Below are 22,584 nucleotides of genomic sequence, written 5' to 3'. Positions count from 1 at the left end.
CAACACACAGAAACCTAAAAGGCTTTAACTCATGAAATACTTTCAGTGTGCCACACCACAGTATTTCATTTAAAATGCAAAGCATCCAACAGTTGCTGAACCCATTTAGCTACCAGGGTCACTCTGGTCACAGCCAAGCAAATACTGAAAATTGCAGCAAGTCTCGAACTTGAAAAGTTGAAGGAACAGGCAGAAAAGAAGCAGTACTCCAGAAGTTATCACGGTCCATGTACAAATGTACAGCACACATACAGTAGGACCAACTGACGGGAATTAAGACAAACCTTGAATGGTGTGGGAGCAAAAGGGTTAGTTGGGGAACAACGGAAGGTAACCCTAATTGGATTCGATACCTCCTACAGTAACAGAAAACAGCAATCCACATGTTATAGCATCTTTGGCAATACACAGTAATATTAACCAATATCTCATTTTCAATTACAGATTCATTTTGCTAACTTCAACAACTTTATTAACTTGATTTATAAACGGACAAAAGTATTTGAGGGGTTACTAAGGACCCTGATTCATCAAAGTTTCTCACTATACATGAACCTGAGTTCAGAAAAGGAGAGATGACAAAAGGCCATTCTTACATCAACGCTAAGAAAGGAATTATGCATAAACTACAGGATCATCAGGTTTTCTCTTAAAATGCATGCAATGTTTTTTCAGAAATACTTTTAAAAAAATAGAAAACATAAGTCATCATTTATGTCACATGTCTACTCCCTTTCCTCAGAACTGTAACAAACACAAAAAGAGATTTCAAAACACACATGCAATTACACACCACATATCTTAAGTGTTTGTTGCACATTCAATATTTTCAACAACATGGGAAAATAGACAAAGGGCACAATCAGTTGCAAGATGTAAAACCAGCTATAAATTATTTTATTAAATCAAAAATGCATGCATATTAGGGTGAAGTATTTTTATTAGAGATTAGCGCTGTTTCTATTGTGAATAACATGCAGTAAGTATGCACTAGACACAAAAAAAAAAGAGTCTAACTTTTTTTTTATTTCCAAAGACTTCAGCATCCTAATCATGGTGCATGAAAAGAATTTTCAAGAAGCAGAGGGAAAATATTTCCATGAAGCATCATGAAAAAAAAGCTGCAAGTTTGGGGTTTTTTTAATGCAAAAATAAAAGAAAAATATCAAAGCTGGAATGTCAGAACCACAAAAAACCAAAAAGAAGTACATAGCAGCAAAAGACCTTACACTGATGAGAGAGTTACACTTAGGTATTTTAAAATATACATCAGGGACTGATCTTATAATTGAAAACCTATTCCTTTGGTAGCTCTGAATAGATCAGCTTTAGTGGTTATGATTAATGGAGCTGGCATTTTTTAACTTCTCCATAACTTTTCTATGTATATGCATGTCTCTGTCTTTAAATTCACTACATAGAGTTCTCAAGTTCATCAGCACAGCACATAACTCGAACTAGTATAAAAGAATTTAAATGCAGAGAGACACCAATGGGAAAAAAGCACACATAGGATGTTTGGTGAGTGAAAAGATAGTGTGTCATCATCCAACCTTAGCAGTGTTGAACTGAGAAGAATCAGCAAATGGGTTAGTGCTGCTGAAGACAGCTGGCCTACTGAAAACACTGTTCTGCAGAAAAGGCAGGGAAGGGTTCTAAAAGGAAAGCATAATAGAAACTAAGCAAAAAAAAAGTTTTAAACGTACCCTTTTTAATCATGAACCAAAACATATTCATTTTGTTGTCTGGGCTAACTGAACAAGGTCCAAGTTCTGCACGTGCCACAGATACGTGAAATTGGGCGAAAGTGTATTTGCCCTGCGTTTCTGATACTCTGTCAGCAGAGAGGAAAAGCACCAATCCTCACACCTGTTCTAGACCATGAAGTACATCAAGTGCAGAATTACGCTGCATTTATGTGCTGTTGCTGTGATATTTGAAAAATTTTTTCCAAACATATGGGACACTCTTAGACATTAATTAATTGTGGATTTCTGGGTTAGGATGAACACAAATATCTGTAATAATGCAATAGCTTTAGTCTTATTTTGAAAAACACAGATTCTCATAATTTGATTTAACTTCTGTGGTAATACATTCACTGTTTATTTTGTAAAAAGTGAGGGCATAATAATATTAGGCATGACTAAGCAGATTTCATATCTAATAATACATTTCACAGAACACTTTGTATATGCATATATGCATGTGTAACTGCCTGAATTTATAGTTTCTTGAAACAAAATACTCTGGTCTTCCCCTGAAGCAAGGTACTCTCTCATTACCATTTACCAGAAAAAAAGTTTACACATTTAGACCAGATAAAAGGATATAATTTGACCATTTATACTCCTTAAGCAGTATTTGTACTGTATTCTATTTTGAGATCAGAATCTGCTTAATAAGGAGGAAACAGCTTTTACTTCAAATAGTATGTTGGAAATATACTGTGTATACTTAGAAGTAATTTCTACACTGGTTGTATCCATCTGGCAATTACCTGTAAGTCTAAGGGCTGTAAATTTAACACTGCTGGAAAATAGTATGGACAGAAATGTGAAAACCTTCCAGGATCATTCGTACCAAGAGTAATTTAATCAAAAGTTACAGTGCTATTTAAAAAATTTCTTAAAGCATTTGTTTTTTTAAAAGCTCCTGAAAATAGTAAACACATCTCTAAACATTTATTTTCAAATACCATGTTGCAAAAAAGTAATTCTATTTGGTAAGACAGCAAATGTCTTGGCTCTACTGTATCTTCAGCAGTGACAAAGTAATGCCATGAATGACAAAGGTTTCTTCACTGTCAAGTCATTCAAAGTCAACAGGCTGTTTCCCTAGGGTTCAATATTTTCTGTATTTGTGATTCCCATTTGATTTTTAATATTATGAAGAAAGGTTTATGAAAAGTAAATTGTTACTGTAATCACCCTATTACACTTTAAAATTTACATGTTCTCTGCATAGAAATTTAAAATATATCTTGTTGAAGTTTTAGGCAATTAAAATAAGTATCACAAACACTTCATAAATCAACAGTACAATCCTAGTAAAACAACAAAAGTTCAGCTACAGTCATTCAAAATCGTGCCTTTTTCATTTTGTCATGATGTCCTAAAATACTAACCCTAATACTAATCCATGCAACAGTATTGTATTAATATGAACTGACTATTATGACAAAATATGGGGCATTTGAATTTGCCTGAACAGTTCAGTTTAGCATACTTTTTGTGCAGTCTAGGACAAGAGGAGTAAATGCTAAATAAAGGGAGTTCTCTCTTTATCTTTTAAAATTCAAAACACAGCCTAAAGTAACAGGATTTTTTCTTTCTGTTATTTCCTTTTTTCAACTAACTTCCATTCAGAATTTTATCCATGTGTCCAAGATGCTAAGTAATCAGAAACTAGCTAGCATTTCATACAGTATAATGCTGTAACACTACTATGGGACCATAATCACAGTGATATATTGTTTCTTACTCGGAAATACACGGAGGGGTATAGGTATGAAACACAGACTTGATGGGTAACTCCTCATTAACAAAACTACCACTGTCTTTTCACAGGCCACTTGCATTATTTAGGCTGTTCTGGAGTACACACAGGCTCTCTCTTAACTGCTAAACCTTGCATGAAACAAAACAGAAGAAATGGACTCATTAGCTACATGTCACTTAAAACCAACTGCCTGGTTAAATACATAGTGGTACCATAATAATTATAGCTCATGTGTGCAGGTAGCTAGCTATGGGGGTGACTGGACACAAATGAAAGCAGGAAATTCGTATTATGTAGTAGGATCTTGATCTTATTAAGTACAAATGCAAGCTTCAAAAGATGAAAATAAAAACATAATGCCATTTATGACGATCACAACATAATGTATGAGTACAGGAAGAGCATTTGCAATGTTTCTGCTTACAGAGAAACAAGAGTTTGTTAGTACAGTCAAGAAATAACCAACAAGCTTAATTTGAAAATAGAGAATAAAGATCTACAATCAAAAATAACAAAGGAGCATTCTCTAAATAAAAGTAGTGATATAGTAATGGCATCATTTCCATCCCAAATTGGCATAAACATTCAGTAGCAGCAATTCTGTTCACATGACAGCAAATACAAAAGCATTACTTTAGTAGTTTGAGTGTCAATAATCAACATTCAACAGAGCTTTTTCATGCAACTTTACCTTAGATGACTGACGATAAAATGGGTTAGTAGTTTTCTGCCCACAGGGAGCAGAAGCTGAAGAAGGGCTATAAAGAGACTCTGGCTGGGGAACAAGAGTTATGAGACAACTAGTAAATAAACATGCAGCTTACACAGACTCTACAAAGAGGAAGTTTAGTTTCTAGTGATGCAAGGAATTTATATTAAAGCACTGTAGCTTTTGTCTGCAACGTCCATGCAGCTTAGTGACGGAAAACTTCCGTGTACTTCTAGGTCTTTTCATTAATGTCCACAGAATTTTTTAACAGGTGCTGTATTTCTGCATGCGCTCCTCAGACATGCTGTCAATCTCTAACAGATGGTTTTAGTTAGACTCCTACTCTGCCCCCCAATAAATTATCTTTCTTGAGGCTTTTCAAAATAGTTTGAGGACGGCGTGCTGGAGGGTATTTCCAAATCCAAATCGATTTCATTCTAAATGGAAATAATACTTAAATCAAATCTTTGTTCCTAAAATAGTTGAGATGGCACTTTCAGGATTAAATATCCCATTCCCAAATACCACCATCTTGAACATTTGCTTCATCTATTACTATGTGTTACATCTCTTTTCACATTCTTTATGCTTACCCTTGGTCTGCTTATAATGCTCTGTACCATAAAGACTACAGGATTGCCTGCCTTCCGTATGGCTTCCACAGCTTGTTCATGGCTGGCATCTCTGAGGTCAATTCCATCCACCTGTAATTGGAAGGCCTCATCTTAACATTGCAAGAAGCTACAAGAGTCATGAGTCGGTTCTGAGTTTTTGTTAGGAAACTTTGACTAAAACCTAAGCCCAACCCTCTGTTTTTAGTGGACCTTTCTACAGATTTGGCCTGAGGTTCTTCAAACACAGGTTTAGGATTTCCAAGAGCACTAACAGAACATCAAATAAATATTCTCTTATTCCTCTGTTTTAAAAATGTTTTCCAACATTTTTAGTTCAGACTCCCTAAGTTTTCCCACAAGCAATGTAACAGAAGAGAGATGATAATCTGAAGAGAGTAGGAGTGTTTACCAAATACTGCATCCTGCAAATCCCACCTTAAGAAAAAACTATTACCCAGGACTTTATGAGACTTTAAAACTGAAACTTGTTACGTGCTGGAAAGTCTTTCCTCATGGGGTATTAAGCCAGTACAGTGTACTTTTTTCTTTTATCTTGTTGCTTTGTTTTGTTTTTTCCTAAAGCAAAATAAGATTAATTTTAGCTATTAGACACTTCAGAAGTTAAATTTTAAGAGCTGAAAATCTTTCTATCTTCTGGAAAAATGCATGTACACAGGATGGCTAAGGACAAATTTGCACCTGGTTGGTGTTATTTTTCATGTCTGTATATGTATGGGTGTGTAAAACATTTTGTCCTGTTATCCAGGTAAGAACAATGTTAAGGTGAGGTTAGCATCAGTAAAGTATTGTCACAATGACCACAATAAAAGCTAGAAGCTAACACAAAAAGGTTATTTGTTAGTGACAATTATAAGCACACAAACTTATATGATGAAGATTACCCCTACAACTTTTTAATAGTCTAACTCTACCTTAAACTTTATCACACAATGCAAATAAGATAGCACAAAAACAATCTGAGAGAAATTCTAAACCTATGAGCAACTGAGCAAGAACAATAATACTCTCCAACTTCCCATGTCTGAAAAACTGTATGCACTGCAGAGATGGAAGTTTACATACGCCAGAACTTGAGAAACTGAAACCGTTCATTCAGAAACAGTCACATTAACATAACATTTTGTTTTCACTCACCCATTCAAGTTTCCGCAAGCATCACTGTCAGAGACAATTGCACTCACAAAAATCCAGTTATTCAGGTGAAATGAATGTTTTTAACTTTGTGGCCTTCAAGCAAAATTCCACCTCCCAACTTCTTATACACTGCAAATTGTTCCATCCTGTTATAGAAAGTGCCACCTATACTAAGGTATTATTTCAAGATCCTCAATATCGGTATTGTAGCAAACAGCAAACTGCAGTTTTAGTACCACCATGTAAGTCAAGCCCAGTGTGAGCCAGAATTACCAACTCCATCACTCTGCTTGTTGGGCTTCTTACTGATGGACAGTCAGCTAAGGACATCCAGTAGGGTTACATGGAGGCAGTTTCTATTAGCCTGACACTGGAGATAGGGCAATGTCTGACAGGAAAGATCTATTCCCTTCAGTATGTTCATTCTGCAATATCTTTAAGTGACAAAAGCACAAGTGGCTGCATGAGCACTGGACTAGCTATGTAGAAGAGAAATGAAGATAAATCCTACCCTGCAATACCACTGGCTACATTATACTGAGGAATGGGCAAAATGTTCTTCATGTCTGAAGTATCAAACACAGATTTCTTCATGTCAGGAAAAAAAAAAAATGTGCCTCCCTTTACTCCTGCACAAGACACATAAGAACTATTTGAATCAGTTAAGATTTCTGATGGAAATAACCTTGGCATTCATTTTACATGGTTTGCACTGGCTGTTTCTATTGCTACCCAGTGAAAAAGTACAAAAGGTGAAAAATCTTTTTGTTTCACCAAACTTAAGCTTTTTCCTACACATTCTGGTTTTCAAATAGGCAAGTCAAACTGCTGGCTTTGTAGACCCCTGCTCACACAGTCAGTCATATGTTTCACATTGAATATTCAACTTAACAGGCAGCTGTCTGCACACAAACATCAGCAGATGGTACTACAGTCTGTGTGGTTCAAGTGGTATCAGCTGTGGCAATTGCACAGCTGTCAGCCCACCATACATTCATCTCAGTGACTCCTGAGATGCGGGGGGAATTGCAGCAAAAGGCATTCAGATGGTACCTCTACAATCCGATCTCCAGTTTTCAGTGTTCCATTTTTGCCAGCTGGGCTGTCTTCCAGGATGTGTTTGATAAAAATCCCTCTCATCACTTCTCCATTGCTCAGGCGGCTTCCCATCCCTCGTCCTCCAACAATGCTGATGCCCAGTGATTTGCTAGGCTCTCTCCAGAGTTCAACCCTTTTGTGATAAGAAAAGGACCAAACTAAATTAAAATCTGTTGTGATTATGACAAAGACGCACACTGAAGACACCTGGATTTGCACAATTATTTTGAAAAATTCTTTTGAAAAATTGTTTGAAAATAACTCCTCCTTGCAAAGTTTTGTCTTTCAGTGGAAGTTATTTACTGGATTGATCAGAAACTCTGAGTTTAGTATTGGTCAGCTTGTTTTGAGTTCTAATAGAAACTTTGAATCTTTCTCTTCTTCTTTTTTGACTTGATCCCTGCAAGTCAGCTTGGAATAAGCAGAGATAAATTACTATAACAATCAAGACACTTCTAGACTGCAGGGATTTAGCTCAATGGCAGTAAAAGTCAATCATTAATTACTGCAGCAATGCACAACATACATAAGTGCAAGAATTCTGTTGTTTTTTCTTCTTCTAAAAATATGTTTTGGAATTTTTGAATTTCAGATGACATTTTATAATGTTCAAGATCTGCACTTACTTTCTGGGCTGGTTCCAGTTACTTAAAGCTGCATTTTGAAGTTCGCTTTCTTCTCCCTCCCCCTCTTCACGTTCTGGAAGCTCTGGAAGTTCCCTGATGATAAACACGAGCATGCAATTAATTTCTAAAGAATCCAAATAATCACTAGATTTTTCTGAAAAATTTCATATATTGAGTAACCCTGACAGTTTCAGAATTTGTACATCGGATTCAGGTAAGGAACTTCTTTTTCTCATGTCTTTTAGAATACATACGGTGTTCAGGGATTCCCTATCCACTTCTTATCTGCAATGAAGTTTCTATCCGCAACACAGAACAAGAAAGTGCAATTTGGAACTACAACCAAATCAAAGCTAGAGGTAATTTACTGTTTTCAAAATGGAAGAAATTACAATAGCAGCACTCAACTAAATTTACTGCTTTTGGAGATAAATTGCAAAAATCCGAGTATTAATCACTTTGAAATTTTGGACAGTAACTGCGATGAATTTTTGAAACTGAAGGAAAAGAATGACACAATTTATTCTTTCCAGTTATGTTCTGGAATAACTATTGATACCAAAGTCTTATGTTGGAAGCACTTCAGTATTTGTGGCAATCCGTAAGTCCAATTGCATAGTATTTAAGAGAAATTTAGGATAAGAAAGAATTCAAACTTCTTTTTGGACAGATCAAAGAGACTTGTAAAAACGCTTAACAATTTGCTAGTCAAAGCAAAAACTCTATTTTTAACAGCTTTTTACTGTTTTTGCTGCCAGTCTGAAGAAAATCATCCATCTTTCACCTCTTCTAAAATAAAACTTTTATTTCCAAAATGTGCAAGGTGTATGGAAAGCAAGCTAGTTGGGAGAAAGCTGTATGCCTTTCGACTCACCTCACAATATGTGAAGGAAAAAGTTCAAGTGGCACTGTTCCCTCTGTCTGTTGTCCCAGACTGGCCCTGTACTCGTCTAAATTTTCTGCTGGCACATATGTAATACTGCAATAAAATGGGACATGATTAAACTAGCATAGGGAATGCCAGTCCTCCCTTTAGTGGGTGTGAGTTATGGATATGAGGAAGCCACTCAAGACTACTTTGTTTGACTTCAAAGCAACAGCGCTGGTATGCTGGGAATAAGCACTTACACAAATCCTTTGCGACTTTGCAACAAGTATACATCTATAGTCAAATTAGGTAGCTGAAGAGCACATAATTTTTTGTAATTAAAGTAAATGGTGCTTGAACAGTGACAGTAACAAGAGACAATCCAGCTTCATTCAAAGCATAGATTCATCATGCAAAGAGAAACATTGAAGGATCTGTGAGGTTTGAGGCACCATTACCACCCTTAATGACTGCTGAAAATGTTTCTGAAAGTTGGCCTGTAGGAGGTTTTGTGCTTTTATGGGTGGTTTTGTATTTATTTTAGATTTCTATGCTTTTAGTGAAGAATACTTCATAGGTTTGGACATAAAAATGTGTTAAGGCACACCACCTATGCCACAGGGACCAATCCCCTGCTCAACTCCTTCCCCCAGATCTTCATACACTTCTAACCAGTTTAGAACAGTCAGAGAGTCGTGTTTCATCAGAAAAATGATGTACAGACTCCACTTGATGTTTGAATGCCAGAAACAGTCCAATAGACTGGGGAAGAGTGAAACAAAGAGGGGAAAAAAGATTAAGACATGGAGAATATTTCTTGAAAAGCTTCCATCTGGGAGGCAAAAGGATACGACAGTATCTTCCATGATATAAGCAGGGCTACTTAGGTAGCCTTCCTTTGAGTTCTAAAAAACTACAGCTTAGCTATCATACTAAAGTATATCAAGAAGTAAGGCTGATGGAAAAATGGCAGGAAAAAGTCTCTTTTGCCATACATCACATTGTTCAAAGAAAAAAATATATGTCTCAGACATCTTTTATGAAAAATCCTTTCCTTAGGATTTTTCCTCCTGAGAAGCTGAGAGGCCTCAGGAACAAAATGTAAACATTGATTATTTGCTGCTGTGGAATGCAACAGGTGAATCTTTGATTGGCTTATGTTGGATGTTTGTAATTAATGGCCAATCACAGCCCAGTTGGCTCGGACAGAGAGCCAAGCCACAAACTTTTGTTATCATTCCTTCCTATTCTATTCTTAGCTAGCTTTCTGATGAAATCCTTTCTTCTATTCTTTTAGTATAGTTTTAATGTAATATATATCATAAAATAATAAATCAAGCCTTCTGAAACATGGAGTCAGATCCTCGTCTCTTCCCTCATCCAAGAACCCCTGTGAACACTGTCACACATATTTCCCCACAGAAGAGACAGGGCTAATCAAAAATAAAAGGCCTTGGCCACTTCACAAGGATATGTAAGCTGCTGGGAAGAGACCCTTTCAAGTCTGAGGCTTTCACATGGAGCTGCCTCCTGTCCATCATTCCTGACTGATGCCATCTTTGTCATACCCTGATTACCACTGATTCCACTGTCTCAGTAGTTTTCTGCTGAATACATCAAGCATCAGAACAAACGCAAATAAAATTTTATATGACTAATGCTATCAGTCTAAAACACTACCAAAAACTATTATAAGGGTCACCTTAATTTGTCCATCTGTGTATGTGTCCAAGCATGTTCCCTACCTTCTCTCACACCTACCATATCTAGAAAAGTGAAAAGAAGTGCCTAGGGTGCTGAACAGAAGGAACTTCCTAGTTCTTTTAATGGAAATTTCTAAAACCATATAACCATTTCTAAATCCATATAAATCTCCCTGTTCTGCATTGGCCTTTTTTCAAACATGTAAGTCTTACTCCACTTGACACAACATATTTTCATTTTGGAGTGCTGAGAAGTTAATATACACTTGGAAACAAACTCTCAGCACTATCTGCCTTTCCTGAGGGCATTCTAGCACTGCAAAATGCTAAAGACATGCAGCATCTATTCTGCAAAGACCCAGCAGTAAAACAGGAAGAAGTAAGAGAGAAAAGAATTTTGGAGAATAATGACTAATATTTCTCAGCCATCTCCAACTCCAAGTGTACTGAGCTACAGCGAAATACTAGTATTATGCTCACAAAACTCTCATGGGTCAAATGCTGATGCAGCAGCTTCACCCAACAGGTTCACAAGAATACCTTGCCTCTACAAAAACTGTTAAGACCTGTAAGTTACATTTCAATGTAAGAAAATGTAACATTCATTCAGTTATATTCATCACTTATAAAAATAAGTAGGAAATAATGTAGTTTTCCCTTGACAGAAAGATACAGTTAAGAAACCAGAACTTCTGGCTAGAAGGCCTGGACAATTTCCTTTATGCTAAACTGAAGCTGGAAGCTGTAAGTATGAAAAGGAGAATGGGACAGTCCTACCAAGGAAATAGGTTATCCCAGATTCAGCCTGAATATATATAGCAGAGTGTGACCTCTGATAGTACAGTGCCATTATATACCAACTCTTGTCTAGTCCTTTTCTGCAAGGAGCACAAGGCAAGCAATTATGCAGAGTGCCAAGGTCCAATGACAGTTGTCCTTACCCAATGCATGAGCACTTGAGATCAGCTGATCTCAAGGGGAGGCAAACCATATGCACTCCAACTTCTGGGATACCCTACTGTGTTTTGTTATATGATTAAATAACTGACATTGTGCTGAATCATTAAAAAGGTATGACTCAAAGGATGCTCTCCAAGAGTTTTAAATGCTACTTAGAAATGTCTCTGAAAAGCTGCCCTAGCTTCCTTTTCTGTGTACAGCACTGGAATTATAAAGAAAATAGGTTTGTTTTACCAGTTTTAAAAAATGGATCTAAAACTGAACATCTGAATTATCCTAATTGATTTCCACAGATAGAATAAAATTTAGATAATCTCACTGGCACCTGTTACATTTTAGTTCTTTGGAAAAAACACATTAATTGTATTCTAGTGCTTAACTACAGTTCTAATAGCCTAGTATAAAGCACTCAAATGAACATTCATTATGGTTTTAACAGCTCATTCTTATCTACATGTTCATTCTTACCTAGGTCCCTGTAACACTTCAGTTATTTTACAAACTTAAACCAGAACACTTGCATTTTGCACAAAAACAACATACAAAAGAAAAACAAATTACATGGATCAAATACATGAAAAGTTATATTCTGTGTGGAGTCCATCTTTGTATCTTGCTCATGATTTCTAAAGTCCAGTTAACAGCAAAGGTTTCACTAACTGCTCTTATTACTTGTATTACTGATGTGACTGTCCTCCTACTCTCTCTATTCTGCCTGTTATTATTGAAATGAAAGAGTATTGCCCTGCTTAGTGCTCATGGGCAGACACCTCACAGTTATCAAATCCATCACTTGCTGGATTGCTGCTGGAGCTCACTTGGAGGTCAAAGTGAGGTCTGAAGACATTCAGCATCATCCTGAACAGCTCAGCCAGTGGCTGGGATGATGAGGGGCACAGAACAAGAAGTGTTTTTGGCTCCTCTGGCTAACTCTGTTGAACTTTGTGCTGTAAAGCAGAAATAAAACCCCACCAAGGCACCAGTTCATCTGCAAAACAGACTGGTAATTGTCTTAATACAGCTACAGGGAAGAACGTAAGAGAAACAAGGGCCAGAAAACAGACACGAAGGCAGAGAAAACAAAATAAATAAATGTATGCTCCACTTCTGTGTCATATTTCTTTGCTGCAAGAGAAATAAAAGTTCAACAATTTCAAAGGAAAGTATATGCATGGTTTAACCATCTTCGTCTCTTTTGTAGCTGTACAGCTTGAAAGAAAAGTGTTCTGGTCTTCTTTCTTAAGAGCTATCACCACTTCTCCTACCCCCAGAAATATGCACTAGCAACTAAAGCAGTGACAATGGAAACACCAATGGTTTTACTTATGAAAGTATCTTGTAAACACAACACTGCATGCAGTACAGAGGAACATTTATCACATGCTTGACTGAACAGCCACACAAAACCTTGAAACACCAACAAATAAATTACAAGTATGGAAAATGCTTAGGACAAATTACTGTAATTAACATTTAAGGTTCAATTTGAACCTTTGCATATATGAAGGAAGGAAAATGTAAGTGCCACAGAAAATATGACACTGAGATTAATCCAGATATCAGTACATTGTACTCATGCCAATTCTAGAAGTGAACCATGTACACATATACACAATATGCACACCTGCTCTGAGCACATCTTGGGTGGCTGTCATAGATGAAATTTAAATATATTAGCAATATTTTTTTTTAGAATACAGGTATTTTCATTCCAGACTTAGAAAGCATGCTCCAATCTTCAAATTTAAAGCCACATATAAATATATAATACAATTATACACACACAGTTGTATCTTTCTTAATTAAAAAATATATATACACATCCGCATGTGCAGCCACATGTGCATGCACAGACAAATATACATGAGAAGAAAGAGGATATGTACCTATATCTGGATATATCCCTGACATTACTATTGATATCATAAAAGCATGGAATGATTTTACAGACAACTTGCAACACAGAGCCATAATGAGTTTCTGAATTGCCAATACTCACACATAACACAGGGCCTGATCATCAGCAGGTGCTGGAGAAGATCTAGAACGTGAAGCATACGATGCAGCATCTTTTTACAATGGTGTTAATTAATATCAATGTCTCATGCTGAATGTGAGAGGCATACTTATGTACATAGAAGTGTGAGCTGTTGGGTTTTTTTTCTTCCTTTCCTTTTTTTTTCTCCTGTTCCACCTCCACTTCATCTACATCTAACCCAGAAAACATCTGCTCTTTATTATTGTCTATAGCACTGATTATTAAGAGGCATGAAAAATGGAATTGCAATCTCTCGCATTTCTTGATCAGGAATTCATCCCCCCCATTCAGTCAGGTGAATTCTAATTCAGCTTTATAATTATCTGACAGATGTTTCAAGCCTCTGCTTCTGAGCATAAAACACTGACTTTATTACAGAAATACAATTGGTTCTGGCAAGGTAAAGTGAGAAGTGAAACAGAAAGCATTCAGTAAGGCATTTTTCTATACACAGAGGGGAAAAAAATTAAATACACAACTCTAAAACTCAGGCTGCTTGTTCTTGAACTATTGAAAATCAAATATCCTTTAACAGAATTAAAGAATGCCTTTACATGGCCTGTAAGAATAGCTTTGTGTTCTATCTGCAAATACTATTTGCTACTATTTGAAATACAGCTTTGGAAGCAAAATACTTCTGCTTAATCACTTTTCTGGACCACCCAGCTACCCAAAAAATGCTCAATCTACAAAGGCCAAATTTTGAAGTAAGGACTAAGAGGAATGATATCTAGATGGTCACGTCTGAGTGCTAGCATACCCTTGTTTTCCAAGGAAGACAGCAGAGATTCAACTTAAACCTTTGAAATGATGACCCTTAAATCAAAAATGCTGCAAGGTGATGCACCACATCAGCTCTGAATTGACAAATATGGGAGGGGAATGGGGGAGGGGTGAAGCTTAACATGAAGCTCCTCATCTCCAAATTTCTGATTTGGGGTGTTAGCCTCATGTTTGTATCATAATATTTTTCTGGGATCCTGTACTGCTCGTTCAAGCTAAAAATTAAACAAAAGTTTGATTATGCTGAATAGTACTACAGCAAAACTATGTAGTCACAAAAATACTGTCATTTTTCTTGCAAGACTCCTTTAGAAACTACCAATGGATTTAGTCTTTCTGTTTCTAAAGTGGAGAAAAATACTTTCTAAAGTGGAGGGAAAAAACTCTAAAACTTGTCACAGGAATGCAAAAAAGAACATAAATACAAAGCAAAAGACAAAAATATTGAGTAAGAATATGAATAGCAATCACTCCTTTTCTGCAGTATCTTTCAGAAATGGGACGCATTTTTCTCTGGAAAATCTGAATATCCACACCTAAGGCAAGATTTTAGTATTTCAACATAACTGCAAAAGAATAAGACTACAAAACAAAATTTGTAGTCACCCAGCATAAAATAGAGCAGCTATAAAAGCATAAGCACAAATAGTGAACATACTATGTAGTACTATGATTATGAACTATAGCATGAAGAAAGACTCCTCATAGAAGAATAGTGCTGCAGCATTTGTGTCTCTGAGCAGATACACACACACATGCATGTGCACATACAACTGACTTCAATCATGACATAGGGAGTCACAGTTTGGAACCCTACAGTAATAATCAGACTTTATCAATGTCAGACTTTATCAACACTGACTCGCTTATATTCCTGAGAGCATTAACAATAATGTAATTCATTTTATGAGCATATCCCTTTATTTAAACAGGCTTACATTAAATCATAATCTTAAATGTATGACAGCTATGGGGCAGGCAAGTAACCCCAGTAGCCATTGTGAAGGTACTTTGCCCACCTGTTCCCAAAACACTAGATCTCTTCCAAGCTAGAATACTTTGGGCGAGTATGGAATACCCTGCTGTCCATTCTGAACCCAGTTTTAACCTCAGTTACACCCATAACCACACTGGGACTGGACTGATTCTTTCAAGGACACCCTTACCAATAAGTAGAGGCGTCTATTACGAACAACTCCATTAATCCCTTTCCATATCTGACCCAATAAATGTTACCACAGGCTAAACAGAGAAAACAGTCATTAGGTTTTGAAGCTGTAAACTCAGCATTGGTGTTCCTACAGTTCCACCCACATCTTCAGGAACAGCCTCATTCCCAGATGCTTCTTGTAGGCAAAGTTAATTCCACAACCACAGCAATTAGAAAGAATTGTATTTTAAAGCAGTTAAAATTTTGCAATTTTGTGAACCTGAGGAAGAGAAACTTTCTCCTCAAAAGGGGTTCTCAAAACTTGTATTAACTATTGGAAATTTGAAACTACCACTACCAAGAGCAGACAGTTGTGCACAAGAGCACCAGCTCATTCATGTGTACTAATAAAAAATTGGAAGTGCCTACAGAAAACAGTGTTTCTAATGTTTGTCATAGACATACTGAAATGTTTTAAGCATTAATTTTCTGCACTGACATCATATTTCACACTTTCTGTCTGGCACCAAAAACCAAAAGCCATGAAAAAAACTAGATGAAATTACTTGTGCAACGGCTGGGAGAGTTCACCTTCAAGAACCACAAACATCTTGAGAAAATTGTAACTTTCCTCAGAAGAGTCATACTATGAATGCAAAATTCTGTCTAATCCTATTTTTTCCATAAAACTAGGCAGGACAGTAATAATGATGATACTCATGACAGTGATTTCTAAGAATATCTGAAGCCTCTCACTTAAGTGATCTCATCTTTGAAATCCATGGAAATGTAATCTGAAGGTGAATTATCCATCTGATGCTGCAACTTAAATTGATGTGTAATAACGAAATTTTCATTTAAAGACTTGCACAAATTTAAAAAATAACTGATTATCAGCTTTTTCCTACCATAACTCATCATCTAGTTTTACCTACTTTATGTCTGGTCCAATGAGTGAATGTCGTCTCAGCATAGCCCGGGCTTGTGCATTGGTTAAGTTAGTGGTTGACTCTTCATTAATGGACAGGATGCAGTCCCCAACACCAATCCGTCCATCACGACTTATTGAGCCTCCATGGATGATACTGCGAACTATCATTCCCAAACCATCTTTATTGGAACTTACTGTCATCCCTATAGTAAAAACACATGAAACAGTTATTTTCTTTGAGTCACAGCTCTGGGTGCCAAGATTAAGAAATGGGGCACAGGGAAAGGAAAAGTCAGCCAGCCAACCTGCCAATATCACCAAGCCTATAAACATTGCTCTTACTCTCCTCCTTTGAGACAGCAACTACAAATCACAGTTACAGTAACTTTACCTTCTTATCAGTTTACATACTCAGTTCAATACAAGAAAAATTAAGACAGAGGAATATTTAAGCAAAAAATAAGAAAGATAATGAAATTGCTTAAAAACCATTTAAAATCACCACTCTTTTAATGGTTCACTGAGTTTATACACATTTACTTTTGTTTATGACAACTCTATTTGGAAAGGTGGAATGATTAAACAGGTAATTATTAGCCAAAAGCAAATACACACTTATTTTCACAGAAAGCATGAATCAGATCCCACTGAGATGCTGGTTGTCTTCCCGCTCTCTTAGGTAGGCCTTAGCTTAGACCCAGAAGAGCATTCTGACTTCTGTGAAAGTCTGTACATTGCTAATGGATACAGCCCAATATTTTACTTTAAACAGAAGGATACTGCTTCTCAATATTTATACCCTTTAACTCCACTTTCTTTCCAGTAATGGGAATAAGACAGATATCCTCTTGGCATCTCCTCTCCCATGGGGAACCTATAGGGACTGACTTATGATGGCCTTCATGCATCACTGTGACTGTTCTTACACACATGAGTTGTCACTGTTATCTTCAGGGCAGTTAGTGTTCATGAAACAGACCCTAATATCAGTTACAGGAAAAACTTAGTTCTTCACTAAGGCAGTGGGAAAGGCAGGGCTGGAACCCTGAAGTCCACTCAGTGGACTTCCACTATCTTAATACTGCTTAATAAAAACTTTTTATTTTTTCAAAATGTGGTTTGAAATTCTGAACCTAACCTTGCTGTTTGGTTAAAATAGTAACAGACATTACTGAGGGTAGTATAACAGCACTTTAGGAAAACATCACACATGCAACAGACACTCTTTCCCTTTTCCTATGCTGACACCATCATTACAGATCTGAAAGCCTGATGTCACACTTTGGAAACCTACAGTTTCAGATTAAAAATGCAAATTCCACTGTAAAGTTGCCAAACTTTTTGCAGGACAATGGCATTTCAGCCCTTCTGCATTTGGGTGCTTCTCATCTTTTAAAAAATCACAGTCAAAATGTTATAGCTCCAGCAGCGGCTGGCATTAAAGAGCTGCTGCAAAATATGGGTGACACCATTTGAAAGGAAAAAAGAAGTGCCAGTTCCTAACCCTCAATTATTTAATCCATGCAGCTGCAGCTTGCAACATCATTCATAGCTCTTGACTTAGCTGCTTTTTTAAAAATGAAGGGTAAAAGCAGTGCAGCCATGTGCATAAACTGGTCATTGTGCTGAAGCTGCTTCCCAGGCCAGAGCACACTCAGACTGGAAGAAAAACGCTTCAGTCAAAAGCCAGAAGAAAGCAATATTCACATTCATATTTTGTACATATCAAGACCAGTCTTATTTTTTATGCATAAAATGTCTGCCAATATGGACCCTGCTGACACTGCTGAAGTTTGTATTTTCATGCCGTATCAAGCCTGAGATGAAATTTGCTTTGATGTTCACTGCAGTTAAAATATTCATCCATAAATGAAAACCTACTCCACTGAATGAAGAGTTTATTGCAAAGGAAACGTTTTTTACAAAATCCAGATGCTTTGAAATGCATTGTGACGTACACTTCACACAGCCTGGCAATGAGGCCAGTAAAGGTAGTAGTTAACCAAGCCTCTCACACCAATGAAAGATAAACCTTATACCCATATCAGCCTTTCCTACATCTTTTAATTTTTCAGATCCTGATTTTAAACCAGATCCATTTTGAAGGATGGCTGTTCCATGAAGGTAGTATGTGGCAGACTGAGCATCCAGCCATCAGAAAGCAGTTTATTCTAGGTCAAGATGCCCACTGAAATACAGCATCACAGCTGTAAAAAACTGACATCCACCTCTGCACAGCAAGGAAGTCCTGACTTGGGACTGTTTATAAACATCCAGTTCTGTGGACAGCCCATTTTAAAGCATTTGCAGAGTTATTAGCCAGCACCCACACAAAGTCCTGCTCTACCAATCCCAAAGAGTCTTCAATATTATGCAGTTGGCTGGAAGAAACAGTACTAGGAACCTAAATGAAACCAAATAAACAAACAAGCCACAAACAGGAGGCATACATCACTGCCTTTCAACACAAAGCCTTCCCTGTCAACACAAAGTATGGGCTCTCAGAGGGTTCTATTCCTGTTCTCCTCCTCACACGGCCCAGGGCCACACCTGAGAGTAGGATAGGACAATTAAAAACATTATCATCTGTTGTGTGTGTTCACTCCAAAATATGTTTCTAGTCAGTATGCTCAGGAAGTTGCAGATTGCAGATATTGAAAAACTTAGAACTTCACTACAAAACGATAATATTATTAAGCCAAAAATACTGCCTATTAAATTTATCAATGACATGATTTTTAGAAACATTGAGGCACTTTGGATTCAAACTTGAGGCAAGGAAGCAAGCAGCTTCTTTAGTCCGATCTGACCATCCTCAGGAAGCAAGATCATTTTGTGTTTACAAATATTTGAAAGTCTCATCTTCAGCTCTTTGACCACAGTGTTCCTCTACAGCATTCCTTGGCTATATCTTGGTTTTCCACTAAATTAGTACATTGAACCTACAGTTCAATGCATTAAAATTGTTCTGTAAACACTTAGGAAACACTAAACTCCTTTATGGGAGAACAGATTGTCAGATGGACTGCACATTTCACTTTTGTGTTCACAACGACAGTGTGATCCAGTGCCATCACTGTCAAACAGGGAAAGAGCAGCAAAGAATGAATGTCCTGTTCCCACTAAATGGAAAATACTTATTTTTTACGAATTAAACAGGGAATGTACAAGGGAAACCAATAGCCCTATTCCTGAAGAGTTTACAAAAAAAGTTCACTAACTTACCTAGGCTTGAATTGCCTTTTGCAATAGTGATAGTCTTCTCATACATGTTTTTGACTGAATTTTGGGGTGTGGAATTTCCCTCCAAAGACACTGGGCATCTCTTTTCCATTAAAAGCAATTGATCCTAACATAAGGGAAAATAACACCAGCTCAGTTTACCAAGATAAAAATGATTGGTCACACTGATCTCAACTACTTTCGCCTTACACAAAACCCATGCACATAAATAAGTCAGATTCCTTATACAGACAGAAAAGTCAGTTCACCAAAGATCAATATTTTCATTAAATATCATAAATTGTGTTTTCATTCAGGCAATGTATCACATCTATCACAAAGCACGCTTTTAATTTAGAGATATCAAAATTAGTACAATGAATTCAAGAGCTTCACAATCATTCACCACAGATGTCTAACAATTTGCCAGTACAAAGTAACAAATCCTGTAAGAAATTGCAACTCTTTTAAGCATTTCTTAATAAATCACTGAATGGAATAAATAAGAAATACATGTCACAGTGACTGTCATATAAAGGAAAATTATGTTTGCACACTGCACTATCACAGATCAGTTTGTGAGCTGAACTGCACAGGCTTACAAGAACAGCATGATGCAAGACATTCACACCACCCCCCCTCGGCTTCCTAGGCCCAATTCCAGCTGTGCACCTCCTACGTGCACTCATGTCCCTGTAAAGGTTAACAGGGGCTAAGCAAACTCCCATCCCTCCCAGGAGGTGCCTAGCAGTGTCAATTATGCGGGGTCTGAGAAGACTTGTATATACCCCTGTACCGCCAGCCTCTGAGAAAATACTGTCTTGATGACAGTAAAATAAATTCTGTCTTGTTTTGGAAAGGTCTATGTCCCAAAGTTTTGATGTGAGCTAACATATTCAAAGGAAATTAATAATCCAAGAAATATACATGGCTATTGGCTTGTGACAATTCCTGCAGGAAATTCTTTGGTCTAATTACAGCCTTTCTGTATGTTTTTTAAATGATTGTAAAAAAAAAAAAAAGGCAAACAAATTTACTTTTTCACTGGGATCAAGCTGTGTGGTAGTAGCAAGGCTTGTATTTAGTACAACTTCTGATGCTGTCTGAGATGTTGCCCATGTTGCTGTATTTTCACTTTCATTCTGGTTGATATCTGAAACTTCCAGAGTCAGAAGATCTATTTTAGTAAAATCACTTGCAGTTTCCAGGCTACTGTCCACTACAGATTTTTCATCTTTCAGTCTCTGATTCAGATTCATGTTGTACAGATTCTTCTCAGATACATGGAAATCACCAGCAGCATTTGGGCATTCCTCTCCAACAGACTGTTCAACACAGGAGACAATAAACAATCACCATTCATTTGTAGTATTATTCAAAACCACATTTCATGCTAAAACCTTAAACAAAAACTAATCTCATAGAATTTAAACATATTGCTGTGAGATCAGCAAGACCAACGTCATCTGCAGTTCCCTACAGGCATTCATTCTACTATAAAGTGAACTTGATTTCTTAGACCATTTCTTCTGCTTTATAACACCAGAAATCAGTACAAGTTACTAACTCTAACTTGAATAACTCCATTAAGTTTTTAAAATTCAAGCATACAGCTGTTTTTCTCAGGTGAAAGAATTCTGCAATACTTTCAGCACACTTAGCAAGTAAAGAGGAATTTCAAGCAGCTCAGACAATAAGAATGTAATGCTATCTTCCATTTAACTGAGCAGAAACTTTCAGACTTCTCTTCCTTAGAGAGTGACAAGTAAAAACTAGGTCAAACCTCAGCAAAAGGTGAATATGGGGGATTTGAAATGTGACAACAATGAAATACAATAATGCAATTGCAGAAGCTTACTAGTTAATAACTATTGCAAATCTACCAATTATGGCTGCACTACTAGGACTAAGTTCCCTACACAAAATTCTGAGGCTATGACTGAAATGTTTCAAGGGATTTCAACAATCACAACATTCTGGAAAAAAGAAAAACCACTTCAAATATTCTCTAGCTGACCTTTTAAAGTAAGTTATTTTAAAAATAGTTAGGCCATTAGATTTTAAAAAAGGTATCTCAAGGACTCAGAAGTTAGACTTAGAGCCTCTGTATCAATATTAGAGATTTTTTCTGAAATGCAATAAGAGAGCTCAAAATCAACTACCTCTATCTGTCTTGTTATCCACTGGTCCTATTAATTCTCCTATTGCTTCTCCAAAAAGCTGGGGAGATGTGCTTCCCAGGATTTGGGGATATTTTGCAACATTTTGTCTCAAGAGCCCTAGAATTCATTTTTGTCAACTTTCATGAAGTACATACAGGCTTGCTCTGTCCCCAGACAAGAATCAAAAAAGGCTTACCAGTAAATAAGTGGTTTAAGTAATAGCTGAGAAGATAATTGAGTAGAGCCTAAATACAACTAATCTGCATGATACAATCAATGACATAATTTCCTACCTTTTTGAGAACAGAACACAATATTACAATCTATTTAAATTATTTTACAAGGTTTCAAATGCAGCTGGGACATCTACTCTTAACCTTGTTTCATATCCATTTCCAAATCAGTGAAAACAAGCATCAAATCATACTCAACATTTATTTTGTATGCCATATATTAAGAGTTGCATCATATGCTCATTTTTATTTTTGTTTCACTTAAAGAAAAGCCAATGATGAAATTTTTTAGGACAAACACAATCCCAGGATTTCATAACTACAGTAACATATGGCCTTACTAGAGCATCTGCATTATTTAAAATAGGTTTTTCAACACCTATTTTAATGTGACACCAAAGTGACCTGGCAGAATCTGCCAACTGCCCTGTAGCCAGAAATAACTGAAAAAATAACTGAAATATCTTTGAATTCCTCACAGCATCAAACAGTGCTGTTTTAATTTTTACTGCATTTTCCTTGCTTCAAAAGTCTTCATCAGACAGATCTTCCCACTATTTTGTTTTTTCAATCATGAATAGGCTACTTGATGAGAACTTAGTACTCACTTCATACTAGTGTACAGAGACGGACACTGAAAAGTCAGGACCATGGTATTTTAATAGAGTATGTAAACCAAAGCTATCTTTAAGTCAATGGTGAAAATAACTAAAGACTTTCTAGAGCCTCAATGCAATATATAATGTAAATCCAGTCTCTATCTCACAAAATGCTCCTAAGCATGTAAAATGCATAATCCATTTAAGTAACAATTATGGAGTTAAACAATGC

At 36.6% G+C, this 22,584-nt stretch overlaps 1 protein-coding gene across 3 annotated transcripts in view; it reads right to left on the bottom strand.

Moving 5' to 3' along the window:
- Positions 1 to 22,584, bottom strand: part of MPDZ (multiple PDZ domain crumbs cell polarity complex component) — a 94,352-nt gene that overhangs the window by 24,958 nt on the left and 46,810 nt on the right. For all 3 annotated transcript variants that reach the window (XM_066569847.1, XM_066569848.1, XM_066569849.1), the window contains 11 exons: positions 20,396 to 20,683; positions 19,362 to 19,485; positions 16,141 to 16,339; positions 13,234 to 13,275; positions 8,578 to 8,682; positions 7,704 to 7,796; positions 7,033 to 7,210; positions 4,804 to 4,914; positions 4,193 to 4,276; positions 1,554 to 1,655; positions 285 to 356 (listed from right to left, as the gene is read on the bottom strand). In XM_066569847.1, the coding sequence (XP_066425944.1) occupies positions 285 to 356; positions 1,554 to 1,655; positions 4,193 to 4,276; positions 4,804 to 4,914; positions 7,033 to 7,210; positions 7,704 to 7,796; positions 8,578 to 8,682; positions 13,234 to 13,275; positions 16,141 to 16,339; positions 19,362 to 19,485; positions 20,396 to 20,683 (1,398 nt within the window). The remainder of the gene's footprint in view (positions 1 to 284; positions 357 to 1,553; positions 1,656 to 4,192; positions 4,277 to 4,803; positions 4,915 to 7,032; positions 7,211 to 7,703; positions 7,797 to 8,577; positions 8,683 to 13,233; positions 13,276 to 16,140; positions 16,340 to 19,361; positions 19,486 to 20,395; positions 20,684 to 22,584) is intronic.

This window comes from Molothrus aeneus, chromosome Z (assembly GCF_037042795.1).
Source record: "Molothrus aeneus isolate 106 chromosome Z, BPBGC_Maene_1.0, whole genome shotgun sequence".
Classification (NCBI taxonomy): Eukaryota; Metazoa; Chordata; class Aves; order Passeriformes; family Icteridae; genus Molothrus; species Molothrus aeneus.
The sequence above is the reverse complement of the archived record's forward strand: the minus strand, read 5'-3'. Positions and strand labels throughout refer to the sequence as shown.